Here is a 26,959-nt window from a genome sequence, read left to right as displayed (position 1 = left end):
CCACTCCTAGGAATTTACCCTATGAATGCAGGAGCCCAGTTTGAAAAAAACATATGCACCCCTATGCTTATTGCAGCACTATTTACAATAGCCAAGATATGGAAGCAACCTAAGTGTCCATCAGTAGATGAATGGATAAAGAAGATGTGGTACATATACACAATGGAGTATTATTCAGCCATAAGAAGAAAACAAATCCTACCATTTCAACAACATGGATGGAGCTAAAGGGTATTATGCTCAGTGAAATAAGCCAGGCAGAAAAAGACAAGTATCAAATGATTTCCCTCATCTGTGGAGTATAAGAACAAAGAAAAAACTGAAGGAACAAAACAGCGGCACTCACAGAACCCATGAATGGACTAACAACTACCAAAGGGAAAGGGACTGGGGAGGATGGGTCGAAGGGAGGGATAACGGGGAAAAAGGGGCATTACAAATAGCACACATAATGTAGCAGGGGTGGGGGGAGGGAACATGGGAAAGGCAGTATAACACAGAGAAGACAAGTAGTGATTTTGTAGCATCTTACTAATGGGGTATGTGGGGGGTACTTAATAATAGGGGGAGTCTAGTAACCATAATGTTGTTCAAGTAATTGTACATAAATGATATAAAAAAAACCATAGTGAGCAAAGTGAATGTTGTACCTAAGTTATAGTTTGTTTCATGAGGGTTACCAAAAATAATCAACATGAAAAATTGGTCAGAAAGAAACCACTTGGCAACAGAAAATGCAGGCAGTGTTTAAGGAAGAATGTACTGGTATACATACCTCACATGCCATGTAGCATCAATAGCAACTGGAACCTACCCACCTGGCAAATCCTTTCACCAGATAAGGTGCGGCAACTTGAGTTTATCATACAGTATGTCAGGATCATGTAGAGATAATGAGCAAATCACTGGAAGCCAACCACTTGTGCTTAAATCCCAAATTCCAACCCTTAGCAAGATGGCTTTGGGGTAGTTGTCTAAGCAATTTGTACATTAATGTTTCCATCAAAAAATGGGTATAATAATACTTCTGTCACGGGCACAAGCTGTTTTATTTAAGTCAACAGAGCTTAGTACCTGTATGGCATGTAGTTAAATGGTCAAAAATGTTAAAAGGAATGAAATCTTGTAAGCCTGTGCTCCAGCTCGAATTTTTAGGATGCCTTAGAGCAAGACTTTAAGGTCTTGCCCATCTGATAGATGTCAAGGGGCTATGGTGGTGTGGTTTGTACATTCTAGGTATATCTTTATTCAGAGGAAAAATAACACTTCAGATCTCTTGCCTGGGGTTAGGGTTTATTCTATCCTCCCACTCCCTCACCTTATCCTAAGAAAACAGAAAAAAACAGAGTGGCTAAGGCAATTTAAACACTATGCATAAACAGAAGGTCATGACTAGCAACTGAGTAGAGATCTGCAATGCAGAAAGGAAAATGCAATCTCTATGGCATCTGGATAGACGAGGATGAGAATGCAGGTGTTATAGCAAGCCTGAGCATTGCTAATGTTTCTCCGCATCTCTGGGAAATGACCACTGGACATTTAATAGGAGAAAAAAACTAAGCTTGTAGATTCACTTGACTTCTACAGGAAGCTTTCCTGGCCAAGTGGCAGGCTGGTTAGCTGCTCAACAGTTTAGTTTCTCTTCCTGTGCACACAAGCCTCCATATTCCAGCCCCTGAATAGTAGGTTAGGCCAGTATTAGTGGGTTCTGGCCAATGAGGTTAGACAGGTACAAGTACAAACCTGGCCATAAAGCCTGCAATGTAATCATCCATATTCTATTCCTCTTTGGTGGCAGCCTTGAACTCTATGTGTTGAAGATGGCAGCCTCACAAGAGGGAAGGAGCTTGGATCCCTGAGTCACTGCTTTGAAAGTTGCCAGGAAGATCCTCTGAATCTTCATCAGGCTGTGATGTGATGTGAACTAGACATAAAACTAGTGTGTTAAGACACAGAATATGGGGTAATTTATTATAGAAGCTCACATACATTACTCTAAATACAAAAATTCCCTTATACTGCACTTAAGTCATTCTCAGAATTACTTAAGATTACATGTGGAAATTTCGATACTGGTCTACCAGCTCATTCTAGAAAATGTAGGGGAAAATACTTTGTTGGTTGCTGTGATGGTTAATTTTGTATCAGCCTGACTGGCCATGGGTGCCCAGATTGTACATTCTTTGTGTCTGTGCGGGTGTTTCTGGATGGAATTAGCATTTGAATGGGTGGACTCAGTAGATTGCCCTTCCTAATACGGGTGATCATCATCCAGTATGTTCAGAGCCTGAACAAATGACATACAGAATGACTGAATAGAATGACTGGAGAATCCTTATTTCTATCTTGTTAAACAGGTGGGGGAGAAAATGCCAAGCCTAGTCTCTTTCATATCGCAACTATTCCACAAATCAATATAGCTGGTTCAAGAGAGGTATTTAAATTAGGTAATAAACACACACAAGATACAGACATGACCCAGATTCTTTCATGGTTTGTGTTGAAATGTTGCCGGTAACACTAAATGGAATGCCCCCCACAGCTCTCTGAAGCCAGCTGCTCTTAAGGGCTTTAGTTCATACATCATGAGTCTTGAGCCTGATTTTAAATTAATAAGGGCTTAGTCAACAGATAGTTTACTAAATGAAATGGGCTGAGGTGAGCATTCATCCTTTAAAGTGTCCCTTATTAGTTTTGTATTCCAAACCAGTTTAGAATTTGATGAATTTACGGACTCCTTATCAATACATGCATACACAAATAATCATGAATAATTGCTCCATGCTTTGGGAAAACTCTTGAGCCTTCTGGAGCTCCAATGCTCCCTCAAGGATCGAAAGATCCCAGATTAAAAGGCTGTGGTTAGGATGGATAGCTGGTCACTTGGATCAGTAGCAAGAATGTTAGAGACTGGAGATGTTGGAGAATACAGACTGTATGACTAAAAATGCTCCTGAGAATACAGTAAGTCTCCCTTATCCATGGAGGATACCTTCAACCCCACTGGGTCCTGAAACCATGGATTACTGAATCCTATACATACTTACCTATGATAAAGCTTACTTTATAAACTAGGCACAAGAGATTAACAGTAATCACAGAATAATCATAGGAATATAATAAAGTTCTGTGAATACGGTCTATCTCAAAATATCTTATTGTGTGGTTCTCAACCTTCTTTTGGTGATGATGTGAGATGAAAAAATGCCTATGTGGTGAGATGAAGTGAGGTGAATGATGTAGGCAGTGTGACATAGCCTAAGACTGACTGACTTGATAATAAATCGGAAAGATGATCATCTGCCTCCAGACTGGTTTGACTGCAGGTAACAGACACCTGTTAAGGCTGGGCCACTGTAGTTACTGTTTGTTGAGTTCTGATTAGATGCTAGACACTGTGTTACACACAGTTCTAATATATTTAGATTTTATTAAAGCTCTTGGCATTATAACTGCCATTCTGCAAACAAGGAAATGGGCACAGGAAGTTAAGAAACTTGCCCCAGATTGCATGATCAGCAAGTGTTTGAGCTTGAATTCCAAACAAAGTTCATAGTTTTCATTACACTGGGAAACAGGAGCTCACAGAATCTTAAGTCAGGTTTACCAATCTGTTGTACTCAGGGTGAGGACCATTTAGAAGTCAGTGTTTTCTGTCTTCTAAATAAGTATGCTCAATTCAAATTTAAGACTGCATCTTAACCTAATGACAACCAACAATTCATTAATTTAGGAACACCATACATATGACAAGTTATTGAAAAGAGACAACTAGATTCCAGGTCTGTATACGGCAACTACTTTATTATTTTCAAATGCAAACTCTTTGCATTTAGTTTGCTATTTTACAATTTTACAAACTAGGTATAAAAGACCATAAATAAATGACATAAGTTATGTGTACCTAAAGTTCATGAAGGAAGAAAAATACCTTGACAAAATAAAAATAGAAAATCTATGTCTAACTCAAGAGATCGCTCAAATTTTGCAACACGTATGAACCAAGCAATGTTGTTAATTTACTTTTCAGTATGAGCTAAATTATAATATGCCTTATACATTCTAATTTTAACCACAGTCCTTGCATATTCCAACGTACATGGGAGTGATACAAAAAATAAATGGACTCTTCAGTGTGTTATCAATGACTGATGTTCTTTGAAGAATGTTAGGTAAGTGAAAATATTGCTTCTAGAACTTTTCTTTACTGGTCAGAATTTAAGTGTCTTCAGACAAATCTTGAGGCTACAAGTGTGTATGGATTAATACACATATCCTTCACAGACTGAGTATGAGAGGTCTTAAAATTACACACACCAGCAGTGTACTGAGCACAACCTGTCCTTAAAATAACTTTTTTAAACACACCAGAACATTCCATTCATAAGATTGTTAAAAATAATTTGGGGTCAGCAGACACATGGTGAAACTACTTGATTTGGTGCAGGGGAACAGCTTAATGTTGCCTAATGGAAGATCTGGGCATGATTTTGCATCTAGGCTCACTAGGCCAGCCCTCACTGGTGGGGCTGGATACAGCCCTTGAGGTTGGCCTCCTGCCCTGACCTCTGGAGAAAGATGACCTGCTCAGAGATTCAACCTCATTTCTTTATACATATGTTTCAGGCATCAATGCATAGGCACATCCCTTTAAAAATATATTAAAGTCCCCAAAAAGGGGGGAATTAACTTTGTCACTCTGGCATAGTTATAAGAATACAATGCCATACACCCTGTCAGAATGTAATTAATATTTATTGATGATTTTCTTATTTATTATTCAACAACATAGGTTTCAGAATCTTTTTTTCCCATTTTTCCCTGATTCGATGTTATAGCTTATATAAATGGCCACAGTTTCTGCAACCATAGCTTAGAGCTTAGAATAAGCAAGGCAGCCACTCAGACTATGAAAAATGGCAGTATGTTGGCTGGAGTTTGGTATACATATCATATCAGAACTGGATCTTCACACACATGGACCTCAGATTCTGGAAGGCTGATGCACTTTTGAGGGCTGTAGGAGTTAGCTGCATATTAATCATTCTAGAACTTTTCCTGTAAACTGGGAACCTGAAATTGCTTGAGGCCATGTAATCCCAACTCTGCTAACCTCAAGAATCACTGGCATGTATTTTTCTGTGACATTGGGAGACAAAGTATTAATCCAGGACACGTCATCTCCAAGTTGACACACATCTACGTTCATCTCCAAAAGTATATGAATTGCATATATTTGTTCGCATTCAACAAGTCCATTTATGCAGGAAAACAAAGGCTACTTGTATTTTACTTGGGGTTACCAGACAGGTCCCATTCCTCCCTCTCCCGCCATCAAGAAGCTGGTGATGCAGATGAGGAGTTCAATCAGAATTCGTGATTTTGATGATGGGCTGTCACCTGGATAGATTTAAAATCACTCCATCACTAAGGTGAATATGTCTGTCCAAAGCTGTAGAATTCCCTAGTAAGGTTAGTGTGGTAGCTACAAAACACACTTACAGGACATTGAACATTTCTGGGTCATCTTTCTAAGGGGACAGGCATGGTCTTCAGGCCCACTGTCGCATGTGGCTCTGCATCTCGGCACTGGTGGGAAACCGGAACTCTCCAGGTGTAGCGTTCCACAACATTCACAGGCAGTTCTAAGCATGAGGTTACACACTCACACACACATACACACACACTCACACCTATGTACACACATCAGAAGAGATAGCTCATATTACGTCTAGGAAAAAAAATATATTTATATCACTGTAATGGCACACCCTGGGTAAAATGTTACTTCAGCAATGCATATCAGAGGCAGCTCACAGGAACTGGCTTCGTTTCGTGTGGTGGCACCTGACCTGGTGTCCATAGTAAAACCTGTAGCCTCAGGTCACTTGCTGTCACATTGACGCAGCAGTTGGCATACAGGAATGAGATATGGAAATACATATAAATTAAACCACAAGGAGTCTGGGAACAAGGGCTCTGCAGAGCTGGTGCTGGGAGACAGTACAGTCCTCAGCGCGGCTGGAGAAGGGATGCCGAACCTCGAGCGTTCACTGCTGCTGTCGGGGGGAGAGCCGACTGGAAAGTCACATGCTTATTCTTTTCAGGTACGGGTGTTGTTTCATCAGTGTCTTTGCTCCAGAACTATCAGAGGAGAAGCAGAAGAAACACATTTAGAAGGAGCTGAACAGGGTGTGTTCCGTTTTCTTCCATGGGCTTTGTAATCAACAGGAAGGGCTGTGAGGCCAAGAGAGCAGAAGCTACTCCCTATAAAGAAAAGAACAAGATTTTAGGAAAATCATGTCAACCAGCATTGCCAGCCCGTCGTCAGCCGATATTGCCAGGAAGAATGTAAGTAGCCAGAAAATGGTACGGCTCGGTCAGCAGTTCAGGAGGGAGACCGTGACTGCCTTTCCTCCTCTGAAAAGTGACAACTATATTAATGTTTTAAAGTGTATTACTGGCTTAATTCTAACAACTCTGAGGAAGATTCTGTTTTTGTATGTTTTATATTAAGACCTTGAAGAATTCAAAGGCTACGGGGCTCACACTCTTACATTCTGAAGTAGCGAGGCTGGGATTAGAACCCACGCGGTCTGAGTCTACAGATGTGCTTCAACCAGTAAGTGAACCTCTCACTGAAATGCAGTCCCAACTTGTTACGGTTCACTTGTGCAAGAGAAGGGTTTAGAGTTGGTCAAAGGAAAATTATAGTACAAATGCCCCAGATGCTAACATTGTTTTTTCCAAGGAGGGCAACTATCTTCAAAACAAATCTGAAAACATCACAATCCACCACCGATAGGACTAAAAATTGCAGACCAAGAAATAAAAAAAGCAATGGATGTTTTTCTTAAAAAGAAAGTAAGTTCTAATGAATGAGAGCATCTCATCAGGAAAGGATCCATACAGTGTGCCTGTAACAGGCAGAGACAAGGAAACCTGGGGCTGTGGGCACAGCGAGCGGGTTAGTGCAGCAATGAGGGAGCTCTGTGGGGCTCAGGCCACCAAGAACTAATCAGCTATAGGCACCCCATCAATCTGGAACTGAACAAGGCTGCACAGTGCAGTGGGATCTCTGCGGCTCCTCAACATCCTCCCGTTCACCAAATAACCAGCTCAAGCCAAAGGAAGCACTTTCCCTTCTTTCCTCTGTGACAACTGACTGCCAAAATTTCTTCTTGGACCCTATCTCTCACCGCAATGGCCATGTTTGCCAATTGGGGGCCTCTGGGAGGCAAGGAAGGATTAAGCCCCAAATGTACCTTTAGAGAATTTTGCTTATTTTATTAAGCCAGTTATTTATTTGTTCATTTTGTATATGGGTGTGTCTGTTGTGTGAGGGAGATAAGTAAAATGTAGTTTCTTTGAGGTAAGTGACCATTATTTAAAGTGGTAGAAAATACTTTAGTCTCTTTAGAGATAAAATTTCCTTATAAAATATTCAGAGAGAAATTACTTCTTAAAAAATCTAAAATTATAACTTCGTAAGGGTGTGACTACCAATGTCCTCAGTAAGCCACTGGTCAACACCATTCATTTTGACCATTACGAAAAAAATGAGAAAAAAGGGATTGGCTCTATTTTTCCAAGTCTTTCTTCTCTAGAATTGAGTAAGTCTATCACATCCAGTTTTTGAAACCTGAATATACAGGGATTTCTGCAAGAAGACATACATTTCTATGATGGACAAGAACATGAACATGACCTTAAGACTCTGACGGAGTACAGACAGCACCGTATGGATATACCAGTTTTGGGGAGGTGATTTTCTTTCGCTGAGAAATTTCATTCTGGGAGGAGAGAGTAGCTTCGGAAACACATTTGCCCCCTTTCAGTCTGACAACCACCTTCGTGGTATTTCTACCACTAAACGTCTGGTAGAAATACGTATCACATAAATATGTTTGTGACATGAAGTGGGCTATTTGGGGACTCAGTTGTATGTGAAAAGGATCGGATGTTTGAAGTGAGATGTGTGGGAATGTGAAGGCTTATAGCTAGTCATTGCCAGAGTAAGGGTGGAGAAAAATAAACCTTTCTAGTTTGAATTCAGGCAACTCCCTTGTCACGGGGAATTACTTGAACAGACAGCAGGCAAGCAGTGTGGTCTATGTGGGAGAAGTGAAAGATGTGACTTTCATGGTGACTAAATGAACAAAGCTTTGTGCCCTTGAGTCAGTCATGATGACACCAGAGTCTCTACCATCCAGTTCTTTTCACTGCAATGAAGTGTTAGTTGCACTTTTTGCTCTTTCTGGTTATAAAATAGAAATTTCATTAATTTCAAGGCTAAATAAAACAGGAGTAATCTCTGGAAGGTCAAATCTATACGTTTTGTATGGATACACATATACCTCAAACCCTCAAATCCATTTAAAGTGAAGATGCCTCATTGGCACAGCTCCCTACCACTGAACTCCTTTTCACCCCATGCTGGCATGTTGCAATGAAACATTGAGGTTCCAGGTGAAAGATGGATGAATAACACTTGGGAAACCTTGGTGGGTGAGTACACCTTTCTTCCATGATGTTTTACTAAACACATTTCATATACACTTACAAGAACACTGTGCATTAGGAAAGGTGCTATTACTGAACTATCATTAACTCTAATTTATAGGCAGAGGAACTGGGTTATGAAGAAATAGGTAGTGAACTTCCCAGTGTCAGCACTTAGAATCCATAGCCACCTGGGTGCCAGGGTCTAGCTCCACGCTTGAGGGAAAGGTGACGCATTCCTGTGGGTCTCACATATTCCTTCAAAAACGTGTAAATTCAAGGAAGTAGTGGAGTTTCACTGTTACTACTAGGATATTATTTTAGACACTTACCCCCTTTTTTGGTCTTTCCACTACCCTGGACTCTTAACTCATACAATGTGTTAAAGTTAAGATACAGAAGGCAACGTTTAAATGACGTAATTTCATATTCCTCCTTTCTTTCAATCGTCTCCCGACTATGTCATTTGCAGAGATTCCGGCAGAGAAGTAACAAAGCCACTCCAGCACAGTATCTGGCACTCACTCTTCCAGGCATCTTAGAATTGAAACACTCTCTTTTGAAATACTCTGCTTTAAATATGTTCAGTGTTTAGAAAAACACCTCAAGTCTTAAGCTGTTGACTTTAAGAAAGCAAAACTTTTAACTGTCAATGTATGTAAAGTAACATTCTCTTTTGACCTGAGATAATGTCATAATGCTATCTTGTTGGGACTGTGGAGATTGAAGACAAAATACTCCACAGCTTTGCTGAAGGGAAAAAAAAATTATAAAAATTTCTTAAAAGCCAGCTACAAAAACCCACAACCTATATTTTTCAACTTTCAATATGAATATCCAGGAAAGAGTTCAGCAAAAGTGGTGATGAAACAAAAATTGCTGGAGTAGTTCAAAAACAAATTTCACATTCCTTCTGAGCAGAAAAGCTTTTACAACTAACGTTGCAAAAAGGTTTTTACTAAACTGTCATGATTTGACAGCATCAAATTTAACATTCCTTGCTCTGTAACAAACAGCTTTCAGGAAAAAACCAAGGGGGAAAAGAAGGTCATTAAAAAACAGCCAAGCTCTTTTTTTGGAAGTGGTAAAAATGGAAGAGTTTAAAAAGTTAAAATTTGTCCAGTGAAAATGTTAGGCTTCTAGTAATGAACACAGACCTTTAATTCACATGTTTTGAGAGGAAAATTCTGGGGTTAAAATAGAAGCATCTAAGAGTAATGGGATTAATGGATGGGAAAAATGTTTAAGCAGGTGGCTTTCTGGTAACAAGGAAGACAAGGTGAGTTCCACGTCCCACCAGTCACATCCCAGGAAATTAGAGTGAGACCAAGTCCCTCTGAGCGCTTCTGGCCTGAAGCAGACCCAAAGAGGGGGCATGGACATGACCCAGCGAGGTTCACTGTTACTGCCTAGTACCCAGAAGAGGCTCTGGGTATCTGTATGGGGAGAAGCACAGCTCGTGGGGTCTGGGTGCCTTCCCTTCTCCTGATCTGGCCTCATTAATTCCCACTTCACTTCTTCCTGGAAGAACAGCAGACATCCACACTGGCTTTGGTCTCCCCTCCTGCTGTCAAGAGAGGGCTGAAATCAGCAAAGAGCCCCAGACTACCTGATCAACATCAGTGGATATGTACTGCTCAGTGTTTCAAATAAGTTTAAAAAAAAAAAAGTTTTCATTAGAGAAAGAATCACTGCCATTCTTGTGCCTTACCTTGCAGACTTGCGCTTGCTGCTTTAAAGGAAGGAAGGGTGAAAGATCCCTACTCAAGATTGTCACAGTCCACTATCTGTAAAGCAGTCAGGGTAAGTTTGTAGAGTCCCAAAATAAGACTTCAAATGGCACAGCCTCAGGCCCGACGAAAAAGACCTTGTTCGCCCAGATGGGGGTAGGATGCTTAGGGTTTATTATTATTATTTTAAAATCCTCTTTCCTTTCCCTTCCAGGCCCTCCTGTTGTCATGATCCACCAGGTGGCCTGTGCACTGAGGGAGAAACGCTGAGAAGCCGTGCGGTCTTTCACCTCGCTTTTTCCCACGGTCTAAATCAAGCCTTCCAAGGTACGACTGAGTCCTTCAAAACTGCTCCGGGGCAGGGCCTTCGTTCGTGAGAGGAGGCTGGCGGTACGGAGGCCACCAACAAAATACTGTGATTGTAATTCCAAACAGAGAGAGGGTTCGAGATGTCTGGGAAGCTCAGTGTCTGGCATCAAAACTCGGAGGTGGTACTCTATTTATACAGGTACATGTATTTTCACAAACTGGTGATGGACGGAAGGTCCTTCTGAGAAACAATCTGTTCCTGGTCGAATTCAATCAGCAGTCATCCTTTCTCAGTCAGCCCACAGTCTCAGCAATCTGTACACCAAGCAATGCTGCAGGTATTTTCTTTTTTTTCCTTTAATTTCAGAGGGCGAAGACGAAGTAAAAAAAGTGCAGTTCTTCAATTAAAGTGCATGAATGAGGTAAACTAATTTCAAGAGTTTTGAGTTTTGTTTTTTTTTCCCCCAGTACTGGCTCAGACAGGAACCATTCTGCCGTGTATCTGCTGCATCTGGGTTCTCATTGTCTGGACGCTGCTCAAAATCTTATTCTGGTGTGTGACAGCTATGATGCCAATTCTTGCCAGGTCACTGTATGCAGGGGGAGGAAAAAAGGGAGAAGTAGTTCTAGAGGGCTGGGAACCCCGTTTCTGGGCTTCATGCAGACACACATTTGAACAGCCACAATTAATGCAGCACAAGGCAGGTGTATTAAAATGTTTAATTAAGCAATTTAATGCAACAATGTAGGTGCTCTACAGAGGCTGTGTAAAATTATAATCAATATGAAAGGCATTCCGGTTTTCTTTTTTTTTTTTTTTAATGATAGGATGATTATGCAGCTCAAAGCAAAAAAAAGGAAAATACTATTAAATCTGGATTTACCCTTTGGTGTTACATCGCTGAGTACTTACTCCTGGTTCATGTGCACTACAGCCTCTAGAGTGGTATAGCCAGCAGCTGTGAAGTTATCCTTATACCGGTCCATTTTAATGGCCTGAAGCCAATCTCCCACTGATACCACGGCAGAAAATTCGGGGGAGCTTGGGTCCAACAAGGCAGTGTTAGGTCTGGAACAGGAGCAAGAAAGTATAGACGGACAATAACTATCAGTGTGATGGCAAGACTCAGAAATCAGATCACCTAAAACAGGCGAGAGAAACTGAAACATAGGGTTTAGATGGAAGAACCATCGTCAAATGTCACCATGTGATTTTTGACCCTCATTTCACAAAGTTGCTCAAGGACGTACTGAACACCTTGTTTGTTCTTAATTTCATTTCTTCCTTTTGTTTCATGTGGACCTTTTAGTGCATTAATGATCATGGTAGGTCTTTTCATATCCTAGCCTGGGGAAAGGACTGGGGGAGCTCTTGTGGCTGAAATCAGTTGAGTCTTTGCAGGAAGAGTTCAGTCCCCAGCAGCACCGAATGTCACAGACTTTAGTCCAGCAACTATGGAAACCCTAGTGAAGTATAAGTAAGGAAAACTGTGAGCTTGCAACCTGCCAGACTTGATGGAAAGAGAGAAAACAGCAAGAGTTCAAGTCCAGCATGCTTCCAGCCAGGTTTGTAGACAGGCTCAGTGCATTCAAACAAACTTGGGACAGCAGGGAGTTAATCTCCTCTTTAATCAACCCATGCCTGACCAGCACGTGTGCCAAGGCTGGCAGGAAGAATGGCCACTTTGATCACTGTTTGGATTGTGGAATGTGCTTCTCGTATTCCCTTGCTGGGGCTCCTAAATAACCTTTTCAACAAAGTCTAAGCACTTCTTATTAACTTACTTATTAGTTTATGCAAGTCTCAGGCCAGGTGTTTTATATCAGGCCATTGTGAAGAGCGACTTCAGTTCAAGGCAGAAATTCTGCCTTTCCTCCTGATACTGATATACAATAAAACATCTATTTATGGGAAGTATTTATGAAGAGAGCTATAGTCATCTTCATTAACAAACCACTTAAGAATTATTGGGTAGATCTCCACCAGGCATTTTATACCACCTTTACTGTAATTACCTGCATAGCAACACAGCTACCTGTTAAGTTGTACTTTCTTGAACTTCCCTTTCCCTAGAAATTATATCAGGTGGCTGATATTAACATTTTGACCTGATTTTCATCCTGAGACTGTGTTGCTTGAAACCAAACATTCAAATCAGAATACCATCACTACTGAACTTCCAACCAAAATAAACATTTTCTTGTAAAAATGAAATTAGGTCAATATAATGCCTTGAAGAATTTTCTACATGGAACAGAATTAACCCAATTCCATTTTCTTCATTCTAATTTTTACCAAATTATTTTGATAGATGCTACTTTTTAAAACAAATTTTTTTAAACTGTTGTCAATCAGTTTTGTGTCTAATAGCTGGCATTTGTGACTTTTATATCTATTACTTCAACTAAATCCAAATTTCTGAGTAAAATCCTGTAGATTTTTACAGCAAAAACAATCAAGACTGAACTCTTCCCCTAATTTTAAGTCAATAACAAATATTACTATATAGAATTTTAAGACATTCGTGGATGTTTATCAGTATTATTTGTTATTAGGCAAAGACGAATAGTTTGCATTTACTTCTAACTTTAAGCCAAGAGCATTAATAGGGCAACATGTAGGCACCAGGTTAACCGACAAGGTCAAAATGACCTTAGGATGAAAATATCCTCACTTGATACCGATTAACTCCAAGGGTCATTCTCAAGCTTGTTCTCAAAGTCTTTTGTGTTTTTGTGGAACATTATGACATTTGCCTAATTTTGTGCTAAAGCACGTATGGTGTTACACTATATCCCATTACTGGCAAGCAGTAATTAGCATTAAAGCTATTTAAGTACCATCAGTGAGAATAGCTTAGAATTGAGAGAAGTGGATCCAATAACTCAATTTGTTCTGTACTTCGTTCGGTAAAAAGCACACATTATGCAATATTAGTAGCTGAAGAGTTTATGTTCACACAAGCATCCAGTACCAAAGAATTGGCCTTAGGACTCAGACAAAATACACGGGACCTGGACTCAGAAATTTAAAAGCTGGAGCAGGTTTACCTTGGAATAGAAAAAGCCAGCTACACCTGGGAAAGAGGCCTTCGAGCCATCTATTTGCACCCTCTCAGAATAAAAGAACAAAAATTAGCCCAGAAATATCAAGTTTTTTTTTTTTAAGGTCACATAGCTACCAATGGTAGAAATAAGATGTGAATTCAGCCCAGTGTTTTTGCAGAAGAGCTTGATTAAGCTCTTTTAACAGCGGCCAGTGCTAAGGGATGTGAAACTCTCAAAGAGAATAAAGGGTATCTCTGCTGTTTGCTCCAAATTCCTTTTTCTCTTTCATGTGCTGTAGTAAGTATTTCTTCTCCTCTATGATCTTTAGGCTAAGCTTCAGGAAAAGGCTGGAAGAGTAGATCACAGGCCAAGACTAAAAGGGCTGGATCTCATGGGGAAAATGTGTCCATCTATTTTTAACTCAGGGTTATAATATATGAGACGACTTTGAGAAGTGCAGGTTTAGAGGAGTAGATGCCTCATCTATGCAGGCCTGAATCGCTTGGTCTTATCATGCCTGTTTTTAAAATAATTTAACTGATAAAGATGGTCTACACCCTTTCAGATAACATGCCTGAATCTTACAGTACAGCCCAGTCTCCAGGTAGGAAGTTCCTACTGAATTATAAAACTTCCATAATGTTTCTCTTTTTTCTGAACCGATAAGCTTCTTCATTTTGCTCTTGTACAGGTGATTCAATCACTGCAGAGCCCTTCCCGAACATTCACCTGCCTGCTTTGTAACTGGATCAGTTTCTATCGTGGTCCTGGTTACCTTCTGCTCTTGAACCACTCAGGAAAGGGAAACTTTAGGCACTGAAATCTAATGACCCTCTGTTACAATGAACATTTGATGTCCGTTTAAAATTGTAAGGCACAAGGAGCTGTCCCCTAATCCTTATTTTTCGCTACACCAATATTCCTTTCCTTTTTCAAAACAAGAGCATCTAGCAACCGGAACATCTCCCAAAAGCACATTTCATCCTTCTTCATAAATTTTCAGGTACAGCATCATAAAATAAGCACTTTAACTATTTCTTTGTTTTTCGTTTTTGTTTTGCTATCCTAACTAGTATTTGAAGCCTGACAGGTATTTTAGGCTCTGCAAAATGGTGAATAAAACTGCCGTAAATACTCCACTGATTGGGAAAGAAGCCACCGAGGTTGCGGAGAGCTATGAAGTGGCCTCTGATGAAAAGGCAGGAATTAAAGTGAGTCACCACTTGCCTGCCACAACTGATGTATTCTTTCATACATCACTATTTAGCAAGCATGGCTGACCTGGAGCTCTCCGTCCCCGTCCTCTTCAAGCTGTTGGGGTTGCGAATGAGTTTATCCAACATGTTGACAATCTGCCCAAATTTAGGCCTGTCGCTTCTCTCCTTCTGCCAGCAGTCTAGCATCAGCTGGTGGAGTGCAATGGGGCAGTCCATTGGAGGGGGGAGCCGATAGCCTTCCTCAATGGCTTTAATCACCTATCAAAGAAAACAAAATGGTATATTAAGCTGCCAGGCAAGCTGTTGTTAGAGGTTTGCCCCCCTGATCAGCAAGTTCTCTGTATGTCAGGCTGACAGAAAGCTTGAGCACGGGAATAGCTCCAATTTCTTCACACAAGCCAAAGCTGGACCTGAGTACTGCTGGCAACAATACACGGGACAAGGGGAGGCAGCTGTTGCTATGAGATGTTCTCAAATGCCAGGCAATGCCAATCAGAAACTCTGAAGTGAAGAGGCACCCATGTTCCCAAGTGGTCAGAACCCAATCAGATCAACAACATGGTGCTGGCCTAGTCCTTGGCGCTCACACGGCAGTGACGCTCCCCTTTTTGCTCTCCAGCTTCAGCTTAAACACCCTTAGCAAAAGGGACCCGACCCTAAGCCAGTGCTAGAGACGTTCCTTAGGAAGCATTGAGTCACCTCCAAAAGGGAAGCTGCTTTGCATCATTTAAGCCTGTGTCCTCTTGCTCAGACAGCTAGTGGGCCAATACCAGAACCCACCTTCCAGACCTCCCAATCCAGAACCAGTCTACCTGAAATAGCACATTCCTCAACCCCTCCGGATGGCCAGCTATTTGTACTTTTGGAAGACCAAAATACACCAATATACCAATTCTGTAGCTCTTTCTTGGTCTCAGCTGGCTTGTGTGAATTGACTCTATTAAAGGGGTAAGTAGGTTTTTTTTCCAAAGTGTTAGCAAAAAAAAATAATAAACAAAACTTCTTTCAGGGCATTTACATTTTAAAAGGAACCACTGAGTATCTAAGAAAGAAATTATGATGTTAGATGGTAATTGTCTTACTGTCCAGAGAATTCTCTCTGCCTAATAAGCTATAAATAGCTTTTTTTATAATTCTAATTTTTCTAATCTGTCTTCACAGTTTTTACAGTATTTTTCTTATTGGCTTTTCTCTAAACCCTCTTCTTCAGGCTGTGATTCCAAGTAATGTAATATGGTATGACTCATGCCAAATTGAAAGAGGGGAATTACTTCATCATTTCTTGGCTACCCATGAGCTTTGTTTATGAGTATCCGATGAGATTCTGGAGGTCCTTTGTTTGGGGATTTAAAAGGTTTCAAAAAGGTTTGTTTTAAATCAGTCTTTTCTCCCCCCCCCTTTATACCAAATGGTAGCTATTAGTGAAGCCACCAGTGGCTGCAGCCATCCTGGTGACCACACTGGACTCACCCTGCAGCAGGTCTATCTACTGCTCACAACTGGCCTTCACCTTAACCTAGTCAGTTCAGTTGTGTTCATTTTCTACATAAATAGAAATGTCGTCTTTCTCATCGGCAGGATGTTTCAGGTTAACAATCATTTTGTGATTCATAAGCTCTTTGATCCCGTTTCTCCCATGTTTTTGCCAACATCTCGCAGTCATATTATTTACTTCTCCTTCCAAAGTAGATTGCCATGTGCTATCTTACAGAACATTTGTCTATTTCTGGGAATTACATTAAATCAGTGTGATCCTCTAACTTAAACTTTTTGTCTTTCTGGGTGCATGGTGTTGACTCTAAACTTGCTGAAACCATTTTACACTGAAATAATGAGAATGCAAGCAGCACTGGGCTGATGCCGTACAACAGTTTGTTCTATGTCCTCATTCTGCTTAAGACTCTATTATTTGCTCCCTATCTACTGCCATCTTGGAAGATGTCACGTGGGTTAACAAAGCGTTATTTTATCAGTTTACTGATGAATGTTTTTGGGGGGCAGAGGATTAAAACAAACAAAAAAACCTGGTAAGTCTGACATATTTTCAATAGTGACTTTGACTCCATTCACCGCATGCCAAATGAATTCTACTCATGAAAGTAATTCTCCAGTTATAGTTCCTATCGATTCCTGTTTTACACAGAATCCAACAGAGAGACAAATACACGTGAATGATCAATCAATATTATTTGTAAGAAAGAAATGGCTTCAGATGCTTTCTCCTGCATAAAGGCAGAGAACTCAAAGTTTAAAATGACAAAATTAGTGTAATAGAGACACTATAAAAACTACAGGTCTGAAATATTTAAGGTACAAAAACTGGCAACATCTTTAGATATTCTGCTCTTATGAACACCTGGTCATAATAACTCTCAACTGAAATAAGGGAAATTTAAGTATCAAACAAGTAAGTAAATGCATGCACTTATTTAGGGTTGTCTTGTCTTTGACCCTTTTAAAGTACCTAACCTGAAACTATATGGTGCTACAAGGAAGGTACTTCAAAGTGTCTGCATAGTACAATTATATCAAACAACAGATTACACACCATTCACCTGTACAGTCTTTTCCCAGGCTGTTTATTTATCAGTTATGCTGGCTGCTGTCTTCCTTTCTTTCTGCTGTGAACTTGCCTTTATAATTTACAGATAATACAGTGTCAACACTATCATGCCTCTGAATCTGGTTAGAGAATTCTTTTGCCCCTCTAGACATTCAGTGACTTAGCTTCTCTATTGCTCAGAACATTCTTGTATTGATAAGGCAACCAGCATCCTATTTCTTAAGTGCACCTGGTTCTTTACTGAAATGTCAAGGCTTTGCAAATTCCTATTTCAAGATAAGGCAGATGGTCAGGTGACATTCCAAAACATAAGATTTTTTCTAAAATACACTTTGATAAGTTGAATACCATGCATTTGTAAATACTCTGTGCTAATATTCTACCTCATACATGTCAAAATTATGGAAGTTCAAAAAATGGCCATTTTATTTTGATCCAATTTTCAACCCATCCAGAAGTCAAAAAACCTTTCCAGAATTAGTTAATAAGTGTTCTAGGAAGACCCCCTGGTCTAGGGTTTTTTTTTTTATTCCCTTCTCACTGGAGATGTTTGTAATTAAATTCTATTACTCTGGAATCTTATTAGTGTCATTATTGAATGCTTTTCTGAAATTGCAGGCATTGTGGATACTCCCTTACGAAGTAGTCCAGATGGTACATTTAAAGGGATGTGCATAATTTACAAAGGGTCATTTAGTGAAGCTTTATTTTAGAGTCCTCATGGGGCAAGCTCTAATTACAACCATGCCAGCTTTAGAATATTCACTTGTTTTCTTCCAATAAACCTTTCGTGTCAATTTTCTCACATGTGAAATTGGTGTTTTTCATATATCCTTGCATTTTCTTAAAATTCCAAGTTTAATTGTGTTTTAGTATGGATTTGAAAAATTAACTGAAAACACTGTTCCCTGTCATCATCTATCAATCTAGGCATCCACCTATCTACAGCTATCTATCTCCCATACTGTACCATTCAGGCTGTGCACTGTGGGTCCCTGAAATTCACAACCATTAGGTTTCACTAGATTATTAGATCCATTTGCATTAAGAAAATCTTGAGTTTAATGTATCATTTCAAGTTCAACACTCTCTCCATTATACACTCATGTGAAACTTCCTGAATCTCATGCAAAGGCATATATTTCAGAACACAAAGACTCACGTCTTGATTGGACATGTCCCAATAGGGTCTCTCTCCATACGACATCACTTCCCACATAACGATTCCGTAGCTCCACACATCACTTGCTGATGTGAATTTACGATAGGCAATTGCTTCTGGCGCAGTCCACCGGATAGGAATCTTGCCACCCTATGATCATTCGAGCCGTAAGTTATTTATTCCCTAAGTACATTACTGATGTGCCACTCTAGTTTCTGAATGTCGTTACTGTTTGCCAACCAGGAAAACAACATTCCTGAGATAGCTCTCCAAACAATAATAAGAGACTTGCTTATTTTAACTAACATCTTCCAGGTTGAGACAGTTCTCCTCATATGTTTTCTTTAGTCACAGGGAAGGGAACAAGTCATCTGTTTAATTATTTTTAAGATGCCTGCCTATTATTATCTGAGCTCTGCTTAAGGCAATATTGTAAAAGAAAATGAATCTCAGGTTTTATAAAATACGTGTTATCCATGGTGTATCCGTGGAGGTCCAGCTGATATCCTTTGACTTCTTGTTGGGTTATCTCACCCAGAAGCACAAAGGCAATACTTAGCATTGCTTCTGAAATCATGAGCTAAGGGAGGTAAATCTGCAAATTTCTATCTATCACACTGTCTTCCTCTTCCTACATAGCACGAGAAACAGGCCCAACATAGCTAGAATACACTACACAGGTTCTCAGAGGAAGCCAACGATACCAGATGCTAGAGTCATTATTGACTTTAATGGAATGAGGGTAGAATTTTGACTATTACTTAATTAAAGAAAAAAAACCCTGCAAAAACGGGAGAGCTGTTGAATTATTACTCAGGAAAAGTTGAATTATTTTCCTCTCCAATGTCTCTTGTTTAATTTTGCTTATGTGCAAGGTGTTTTTAATCTAGTTTCACATTTCTTAGGGTTCCATTTAGGAACTCAACTTGAATTCAGACCCTTAAGCTGTTCAAGACGACTTCATTTAAAAGTTTGCTGTATTAGGTCTACCCAACAGGATAACACATTGTGCTAGAAATTGCACTGACTCTTCAGTTCACTCTGAAAACTGAGTATACTACATTTATATGTGTTACATACACAAGGACACTTATGCTGCCTTTTACCATCCTTAAATATCTGAACTTAAATGTATCATTCTAGAAGCCTCTTTTGACTTTCATCTCTCCAATGACTGGGGGAAAAATAAAAGATCTTTAGCATTCAGAGAGATGTATTCTTTTCAAATTGAGTGGGCTTGGAATTCAAATGAAGGTATGTGTATGGATCAAAACTAGAGCTAATAAAACTGAACACTAATAAGAAAACTATAACCAGTCAACCAGCCAAACATACAAGAAACCCAATGCTTAGGATGGCAGTTGCAAATGGTAAGCTTTACAGGAGGAAAATGGCTCGTAACTGCTTCATACTGAGTTTAACAGTGTCAGCCCTAATGGCCAATAACTTTTATAATTTTGTGTTTATTCCATTAGTATCCTACATTCAAATTCTCCAGCTAAGATAGCAAAGCCATTAACTGTATATTGATAACTTTTAACTGTGCCCTAATCCTGGCTTATCTACCAGTAGTAAAATGAAGGCCATTAGATACTGCAGAACCTTGTGTAGTGTAAATGTTTTATAAATCCTGTAAATACATTCTCAGTTTTGGTAGCCAACCAACTAGAAACAGTCTCTGTCTTATTTAAAATAAAAAGAATTAAAAAAATAATAATAGGAAGAACCAAATAGAAAACCTAAGACAAGCAGGAAGGAAGGGAGAGAGAAAGGAAAGAGAAAGAAAAAATACAATAAATGAAGCTCTAGTTTGTAGCTTTTAAGGTGGGCATACATTTAGATGTTATTTCAAAATTCCCATCTTAGAAATGTGATTTAAAAATGGATGCATGGATATGAAGAGGCTCTGGAGGATGAGGAAACTTGTAAAATCACAAAGAGCTTAAAGATCAAAGCGAGAAGAGAGCAACTGTGTCATCAGAGTCGAAAGCCACAGGTCCCAAGCCCTCCTTACCCTGGTGGTGTAAGCTGCTTCAGGATCATCCTCAAGCACTCGGGACATACCAAAATCAGACACTTTGCAGACCAAGTTGCTATTGACCAGGATGTTCCTTGCAGCCAGATCTCGATGTACATAGCTCATATCGGATAAATACTTCATCCCGGACCCAATGCCACGAAGCATGCCCACCAGCTGAATGACTGTAAATCTGCCATCATTCTTCTGCATAAGAAAGGAATGAGGAATAACCTCATTAGCATCAGGCCAAATTACTTTTCACCAAGCATTTATTACTTGGATCTTTTCTGATGTCTACATCAGGTATACAATGAGCTTCAACATTATTTCAGGCCTTTCTGACCAAAGTCACTAATTCACTTGTAGAGTGTATCCTATGAGCTGGGTTCACTTCCTGTGATAGATGGAAATTATCCAACTGTAATGAATCTATGGCTCGAACAGCTCCACAATACAAGAATAAATCAAATACTACGTTCATTGAACATGGATGACTTAATAGCCTTTAAAAATCACATCATTCTTTATTTCTCTTCTTCCTTCGCCCCATGAAAAAAGTCCAGGAGCACAACTAGACACAAGGGAGTCTGTTAGACTTTTGTAAATACCAACATGCTTGGGTTTCATATAAAGTAGTCACATACCCTGAGAAATGCATCCAAGGAGCCATTCTCCATGTACTCTGTTATGATCATTACTGGTTTACCTAGAGTTTTCAGAAAAAAAAACACAAACCCTTGATGAGCACTGCAGTTAATGAGATAAAAATGGGCTGCGCACAATTTTACTGCCAAGACACCTGTCTTGTGTGATCTAATTTAATTAAAACAAGCCAAGCTTATGCCTCAGCTGTGGGGAGCTAGGAATGAAATATTAAAAGGACAAGTAGGTTTAAATTCCATCTGGAAGGTTAACCCTTTGGGTGGCTTGTTGACAAGGTCTTTAACTAAAGTGGCCTCTGCTATCCAGGGAGCACATGAATGGATAATTGCTCTCTCAAGCAAAAGGGGAAGAAGATAAATGGGCAGACCTGTTTAAACGCGAAAAAAACATCTTTAGGATAATTAATTAGTTTTGTCCCCAGAAGAGCCACTTGTGAGATGCTAAAGGAATCAATGGACAGAGAAACATTTTTACTTATTTAGAGAAACCCAAGTTTCAGGGAGCAGAGCCTATGTGGATATATCATTACTCTGATGTATCTTGAAGTTCAAGCTTGCAAAATATTAACTTCCTCCTGCCTAGCTTGCCCAGATCAGGGGCCATATCCTTTCTTTTCCCTTTTTCTATCTGTAAGTAAATTTATTCCATGTGCCTCCTTAAGCTACCAACCTCAGCAACAATAAAAACAACCACAGAAAGTTTCAGTAAATCATTTCATCTGAGGCAGCAACTTAAATACTAGAACATTCCTGCCCTGTCCCCTTTTTAGCAAAGACATCAAAATGACTTTAAGATTTGGTGGAAATAGAGGAAATAATACTTTCATTTCACTTTAGTTTTCTTTCTGAGGAACTTAAGAATTAAGAACCATTCTTTTGTTTCTTAATCACCGGCAACGGACTTAAGGCCTGAAATTCCTTCTTCCTAAAGGGTATTTGTGAGGGGGTGGAGGTGGGGTAGGGTGTAAATACTCCATCTTTTACTAAAGGAGAGGTTAAAGGAAAGAGAACATAAAGATTCCCCAGGAGGAAAATAAAATGTTATTTGATAAATCAAAAATATTCATGCTTTCATTGCTGTAATTGTGGAATGTTTGGACTTAGGCATTCAGTCAGGGGAAATGGGTGTGCATCCATCCCTGATGGAAAGCCCCCATAATTATTCTAAACTAAAAGTTTTCCCACCCAGGGCCTCTATCAGAATAGCCTGTTCTGGTGTGGCAAAAGGGAAATGTCTTCACTTCACAAGCAAAAATTTGGAAGAGTAGATTTCACTTTCAATGAAATCCAACTCATCAATTTGTTTTCTGATTGTTTTTGGTGGTGTGTCTGAGAAATCTTCCCAAGGCAAAACTTCTGGATGAGGAATCAAGACCACATAGATTTTCAAGTGATGAAGGAAAGCTGGCAGAAAAAGCAGATACCCTGATGTAGAGCAAAGGTATCTGCTCTACATTACTGGTTTACCTAGAGTTTTCAGAAAGAAAAACACAAACCCTTGATGAGCACTGCAGTTAATGAGATAAAAATGGGCTTTCCCCCTGGCTGCTCACCTTTCCACCCTCCAGCAATACAAACAAGAGACTCTTGGTTCTCAGATGCATCCTCTTCTGTGACCAGTCTTGCCACAGAACACATGCATCGAAGTGAGTTTTAATTAACCTGCCTCAATCAAAAGATACTTTGTCAGGTAATGAGAAAGGGTGAGTCTCTTGCATTAACACCTACTTTCCTGTTGCAAGACCCCTCTGGAGGAGGGGAGGGGAGTCAAGACCCAAAAGAGAGGGGGTAATATTGAGAATTTATAGTCTCTGTCCATTTAAAAAGTTACTCAAGTAACAGCTGGTAATGAATTCACACTCTCCCACGTCACCTCTTCACCTTACACCTCCCTAGTCTGATCGTCAGAACCTTCACAGTTTTTCTACATTCCTTCTTCTGTTTATTAACAGCATCCATTTGTCAGAATCTTTGTGAGCTCTCTAAGAGAAATAAAGATGAATGTCTCCACACACAGAGGGGCTTAGAAACTGGGCCTGGACTGGGCTCCCGGATGGAGAGGGGTCCTTCTTGGGAACAGGGAGGGATGCAGTGGGGAAGGGGTGGGGAGTGGAGACAGCACCTCTGGTGGAAATTTTAAATCATTTTAATTCAGTGACAACTGCATTATGCAAATGCATCTAGTCGTTTATAACAGTTACAGCTGTAATAGCTACAGGTTTTAGAGGCGCGGTGGGACTTTAATACAAAGATCTCCTGTTTCTTCTCTCTTCTGCAGAGGTGCTACGAAAATCACTGTCTGCAGCAGGAAAAACACCCCAAGCTGAACAGAGCCCCCTTTTGAGAAAATGGACCTGCAGAAGTATTTAAGCAGAATGTTATCTTTTAATTAAAGTAGTGAAGGGCTCTGGGCAGCTCCGAAGGCCACAGGCTACAGAAAAATATCCTGTCTGTAAAACTAATCTTAAAAAGCAAATAGAGGTATTCTATGCTAATTATAGCCTTTGCCTTAGGTGGAAAATTATATATATGTATTTCCTCAGCACCACGGTTCTTTCTTTTTTTTTTGGAGGATTTTGAAGGTGGGGAAAGATGTATGTCTTAGGACATAATAATACCAGTTAACACAAAGTGCTTTTTTTTTACATCCTAAATACACTGAATATTTAATGCAAAATAAACTTGTTAAAGCCAAGTTCTATTTTTATCTTTATTTTTTTCAGAGGAGACCATTTAATTTGACTGAAAACTTGAGCAACTTGTCAAGACCACATGCCTTGGTAGCAATAGTGTTGACACTCACGTCTTTGGTCCCTGTGACAAAAGTTCTCAAAATGTGGGCCCAGGAACTGGGCTTCAGCATTCCCTTTGGCTTATCTCGAGCTCTTTAGAAATTTGAACTCATGGGCCCCACCCACCTGCTCAATCAAACCTCTGAGGATGAGGTCCAAGAAATTGTTTTAACATGTTTTCCAGAATTTTGATGAATGTTAAGTTTGAGGACTCCTGAATTTGTGGGCACATTCTCTCACTTTTTAGTAACTACTTTGTTTTCTCTTAAAGAATTGGCACACTTTTACCCTACAACCCCACCCATCCCCCCACCCCGTCTTAGATCAAAGTCCAAAGTTTACTGTTTAATCTGTCCTTTCCCACCCCACCTTCACCAGCTCTGCACACCCTCTGCCCACATTGATTGAGGGTGCTTCCCACCTTGAATCAAGGCACCTTGAATCAAGTAAGAAAAACCTTGGCCTTCCTGGAGACCTAGCCCCGGGTTTACAGGATCCTAGACTTGTTCTAACTGTAGTGGTACTACAGCTTCTCCAACAGAGCCACCTTCACTAGTAACCTGTTTGGCTGCATTGTCCATGTGGTGCTTTATAAGCTGATCTCAGCCAGCCTCACAGATGTATTCAGGGCTTGCTTCACAGTATGCATCTGTTGTGCTGTCTTGTATTTTAACTGAAGCGTGGTTCACAGGCTCAGCGAATGCTAATGGACTAAAAAAAGAAGGTTCAACCAGGTGTTACTGTAAATAGGTGCTGAACTGCAACAGCCATAAATCAGGCAGAGCAGACAAGCAAATCCCCCAATATAATAAAGATTTCCAAGATTCACTCCCTGCATCTGGAACGGAAGCTTCAAGCACAAGGTGGGGTGAGGTTTTGTTGTGTTTCATATGAAAAATACTTAAATTTTATTTTGCTTACCATCTGCTTGCGCCTACCCTGTGACAATCAGTTTGGTCTAGCAAAGATGTGAAAGATGGCGAGGCATACCAAAAATCTGCAGTATTAATTTCCCTAAAATCTCACACAAGCTGCCTTGGAAATGGGGTATCAGCATAAACCATAGACCCATTTAGAGCTGATTACAAGATTAATGACTTGTCCTGTACTGATTTCCTCCTATTAGCAATCAGTGGGTCTGCTCCATCTGTCACTTCCCTGGAAAGAAAATGTGTGTTTAATTTGCCAGTAACTTGTAACTTGGCTTTGTAAAGGGAGTGACACACATACATTTGGTGACAACGCCTTCCAGGTGAATTATATTGGGGTGATCGAACTGCCCCATGATGCTGGCTTCACTCAGGAAGTCTCTCCTCTGTTTGTCTGTATAACCAGCTTTCAGAGTCTTGATGGCCACACAGATCTCTCTCTTGCCAGGCACTTTGAGACGCCCACTGCAAACTTCACCAAATTCACCTTTGGAAGAGGAAAAGAATCAACTAAGGACAGAAACACATTCAAAACGAAAGAGTGACAGCTAACATTTGTTGAGTGCTTACTACATGCCAGGCACTGCGCTAGGGTTTCATATAAATCAAGGAAATTTTATGTACACAAGTATTTACATATATACATGCACATACCATATGTTCATTTGCACTTAAATAAGGCACGTACATATATTTAATATCCATGAAGAAAACAGGCTTATGGGATAATCACTCAGATACTTACCAACTCCTATGACTTTTTCAATCTTAATGCAGGAAGCGTCAATTTCTTTGGCAAATTCTCGGACGGCTTGATTGGGATCTTCATATGTAAAGGGATCCACATATGTTCTAACACCTAAGTCAATAAACATGTGATAAGTTAGCTGAACACTTCTCAGGAACCACTAATAAACTTATGTTGTCTGGGTCTAAAAATACTTAGCACAGGAAAAGTTTTCTTAGCATGAAAAAAATACTTAGCACAGACATACGAATATGTTTAAATTCTTGCTCTGGTTTTCATTAGCGGGTAAACAAAGAATTGTTAGCTACTTGAGAGGCTGCAGCTTCACTGACTTCCTGGAATGTCTTCACACTTCAAGGATGCCATTTTAAAAACAACCCATCTATTGGAGGAGAAGGAGTCTCTCTGAGAGAATGCCGTCTGTGTTAGCTGAATATTGTTGTCTCGGTCAGTTGCTCATGTCCTACCCACCATTTCCAGCTGTCCTTCCTTAGGGAAGATAATAAAAACTTTCTTTCTCAACTGGATTGCCCAATATCTGGACCAATTAATATGTGACTGACAATTAACAAACTAAGATTAAACCATGGTTAAGTTGACAAAAGGGATTTGAGAATATGGGAGTAGACAAAAGGGATTGAGAAAATGGAGACTCAGGATTGGATCTCCATTTTCATTCTGTTTTGGCAAGAAAATACTGTAAGTAGAGACACTGAAACTGACTTGAAAACTTCAGCTGGAGAAAAAATGGTCACTGGTTTGCATACCAGGAAGTGTAATTCAGTCACACCCCGCAGTCACTTGCAAACTAGAAACTAGATTCAGAATGTGAGCTCTGAGCCTAGAGATGTCTGGGGCAAGATGCATTACAGGGAACTTTCTACTGCATTCACACCTCTCCTTTCCCTGCTGGAGCCCCTGAGGCTTTGGGGTACCCAGAGGGTGGAGGACACTGGTTGGTCCCATCCCTTTGATATTCCAGTTCTGTCAGTCCTGTCCTCATCTCAAAAAGAAGCACCATTTTTCTTTTTAAAACTATATATACTGCATGCAAATTAAAAATTATGGTTTTAGAAAGGAAACAAGGAAATAAAAGTTGTCAAACACTGCATATCCTTTATCACTTTATATGCTCTAGCCAAGAAAACCTTTTCTCAAGACTGTTCTTCCTACCTAGCCTCCCTCTTCTGGCCCCCTGCTCTGATAGGGTAGCTATTAGCCACATGTTGCTGTTGAACTGTATATTACTGAAATTTAATAAAATTCAAAATTCATTT

The 26,959-nt window shown here is 39.9% G+C and overlaps 1 protein-coding gene across 3 annotated transcripts in view; it reads right to left on the bottom strand.

Annotated features, from left to right (window-relative positions):
* Positions 1-3,783: 3,783 nt before the first annotated feature.
* The window catches only part of EPHA4 (EPH receptor A4), a 134,567-nt gene continuing 111,391 nt past the window's right edge, over positions 3,784-26,959 (bottom strand). Inside the window, exons 11-19 of one of the 3 annotated variants that reach the window (XM_017671538.3) lie at positions 25,680-25,793; positions 25,236-25,421; positions 21,196-21,257; positions 20,546-20,755; positions 18,532-18,681; positions 14,871-15,064; positions 11,426-11,610; positions 10,214-11,131; positions 3,784-6,267 (exon numbers count right to left, since the gene is read on the bottom strand). In XM_017671538.3, coding sequence (XP_017527027.1) covers positions 11,451-11,610; positions 14,871-15,064; positions 18,532-18,681; positions 20,546-20,755; positions 21,196-21,257; positions 25,236-25,421; positions 25,680-25,793 — 1,076 coding nt within the window. In that variant the 3' untranslated portion in view covers positions 3,784-6,267; positions 10,214-11,131; positions 11,426-11,450. The remainder of the gene's footprint in view (positions 6,268-10,213; positions 11,132-11,425; positions 11,611-14,870; positions 15,065-18,531; positions 18,682-20,545; positions 20,756-21,195; positions 21,258-25,235; positions 25,422-25,679; positions 25,794-26,959) is intronic. The other 2 variants (XM_017671536.3, XM_017671537.3) reach the window with 2 other exon arrangements.

The sequence above is a fragment of the Manis javanica genome, chromosome 12, assembly GCF_040802235.1.
Source record: "Manis javanica isolate MJ-LG chromosome 12, MJ_LKY, whole genome shotgun sequence".
Taxonomy (NCBI): domain Eukaryota; kingdom Metazoa; phylum Chordata; class Mammalia; order Pholidota; family Manidae; genus Manis; species Manis javanica.
Note: the sequence above shows the minus strand (reverse complement) of the source record. Positions and strands in the feature narration are given on the sequence as shown.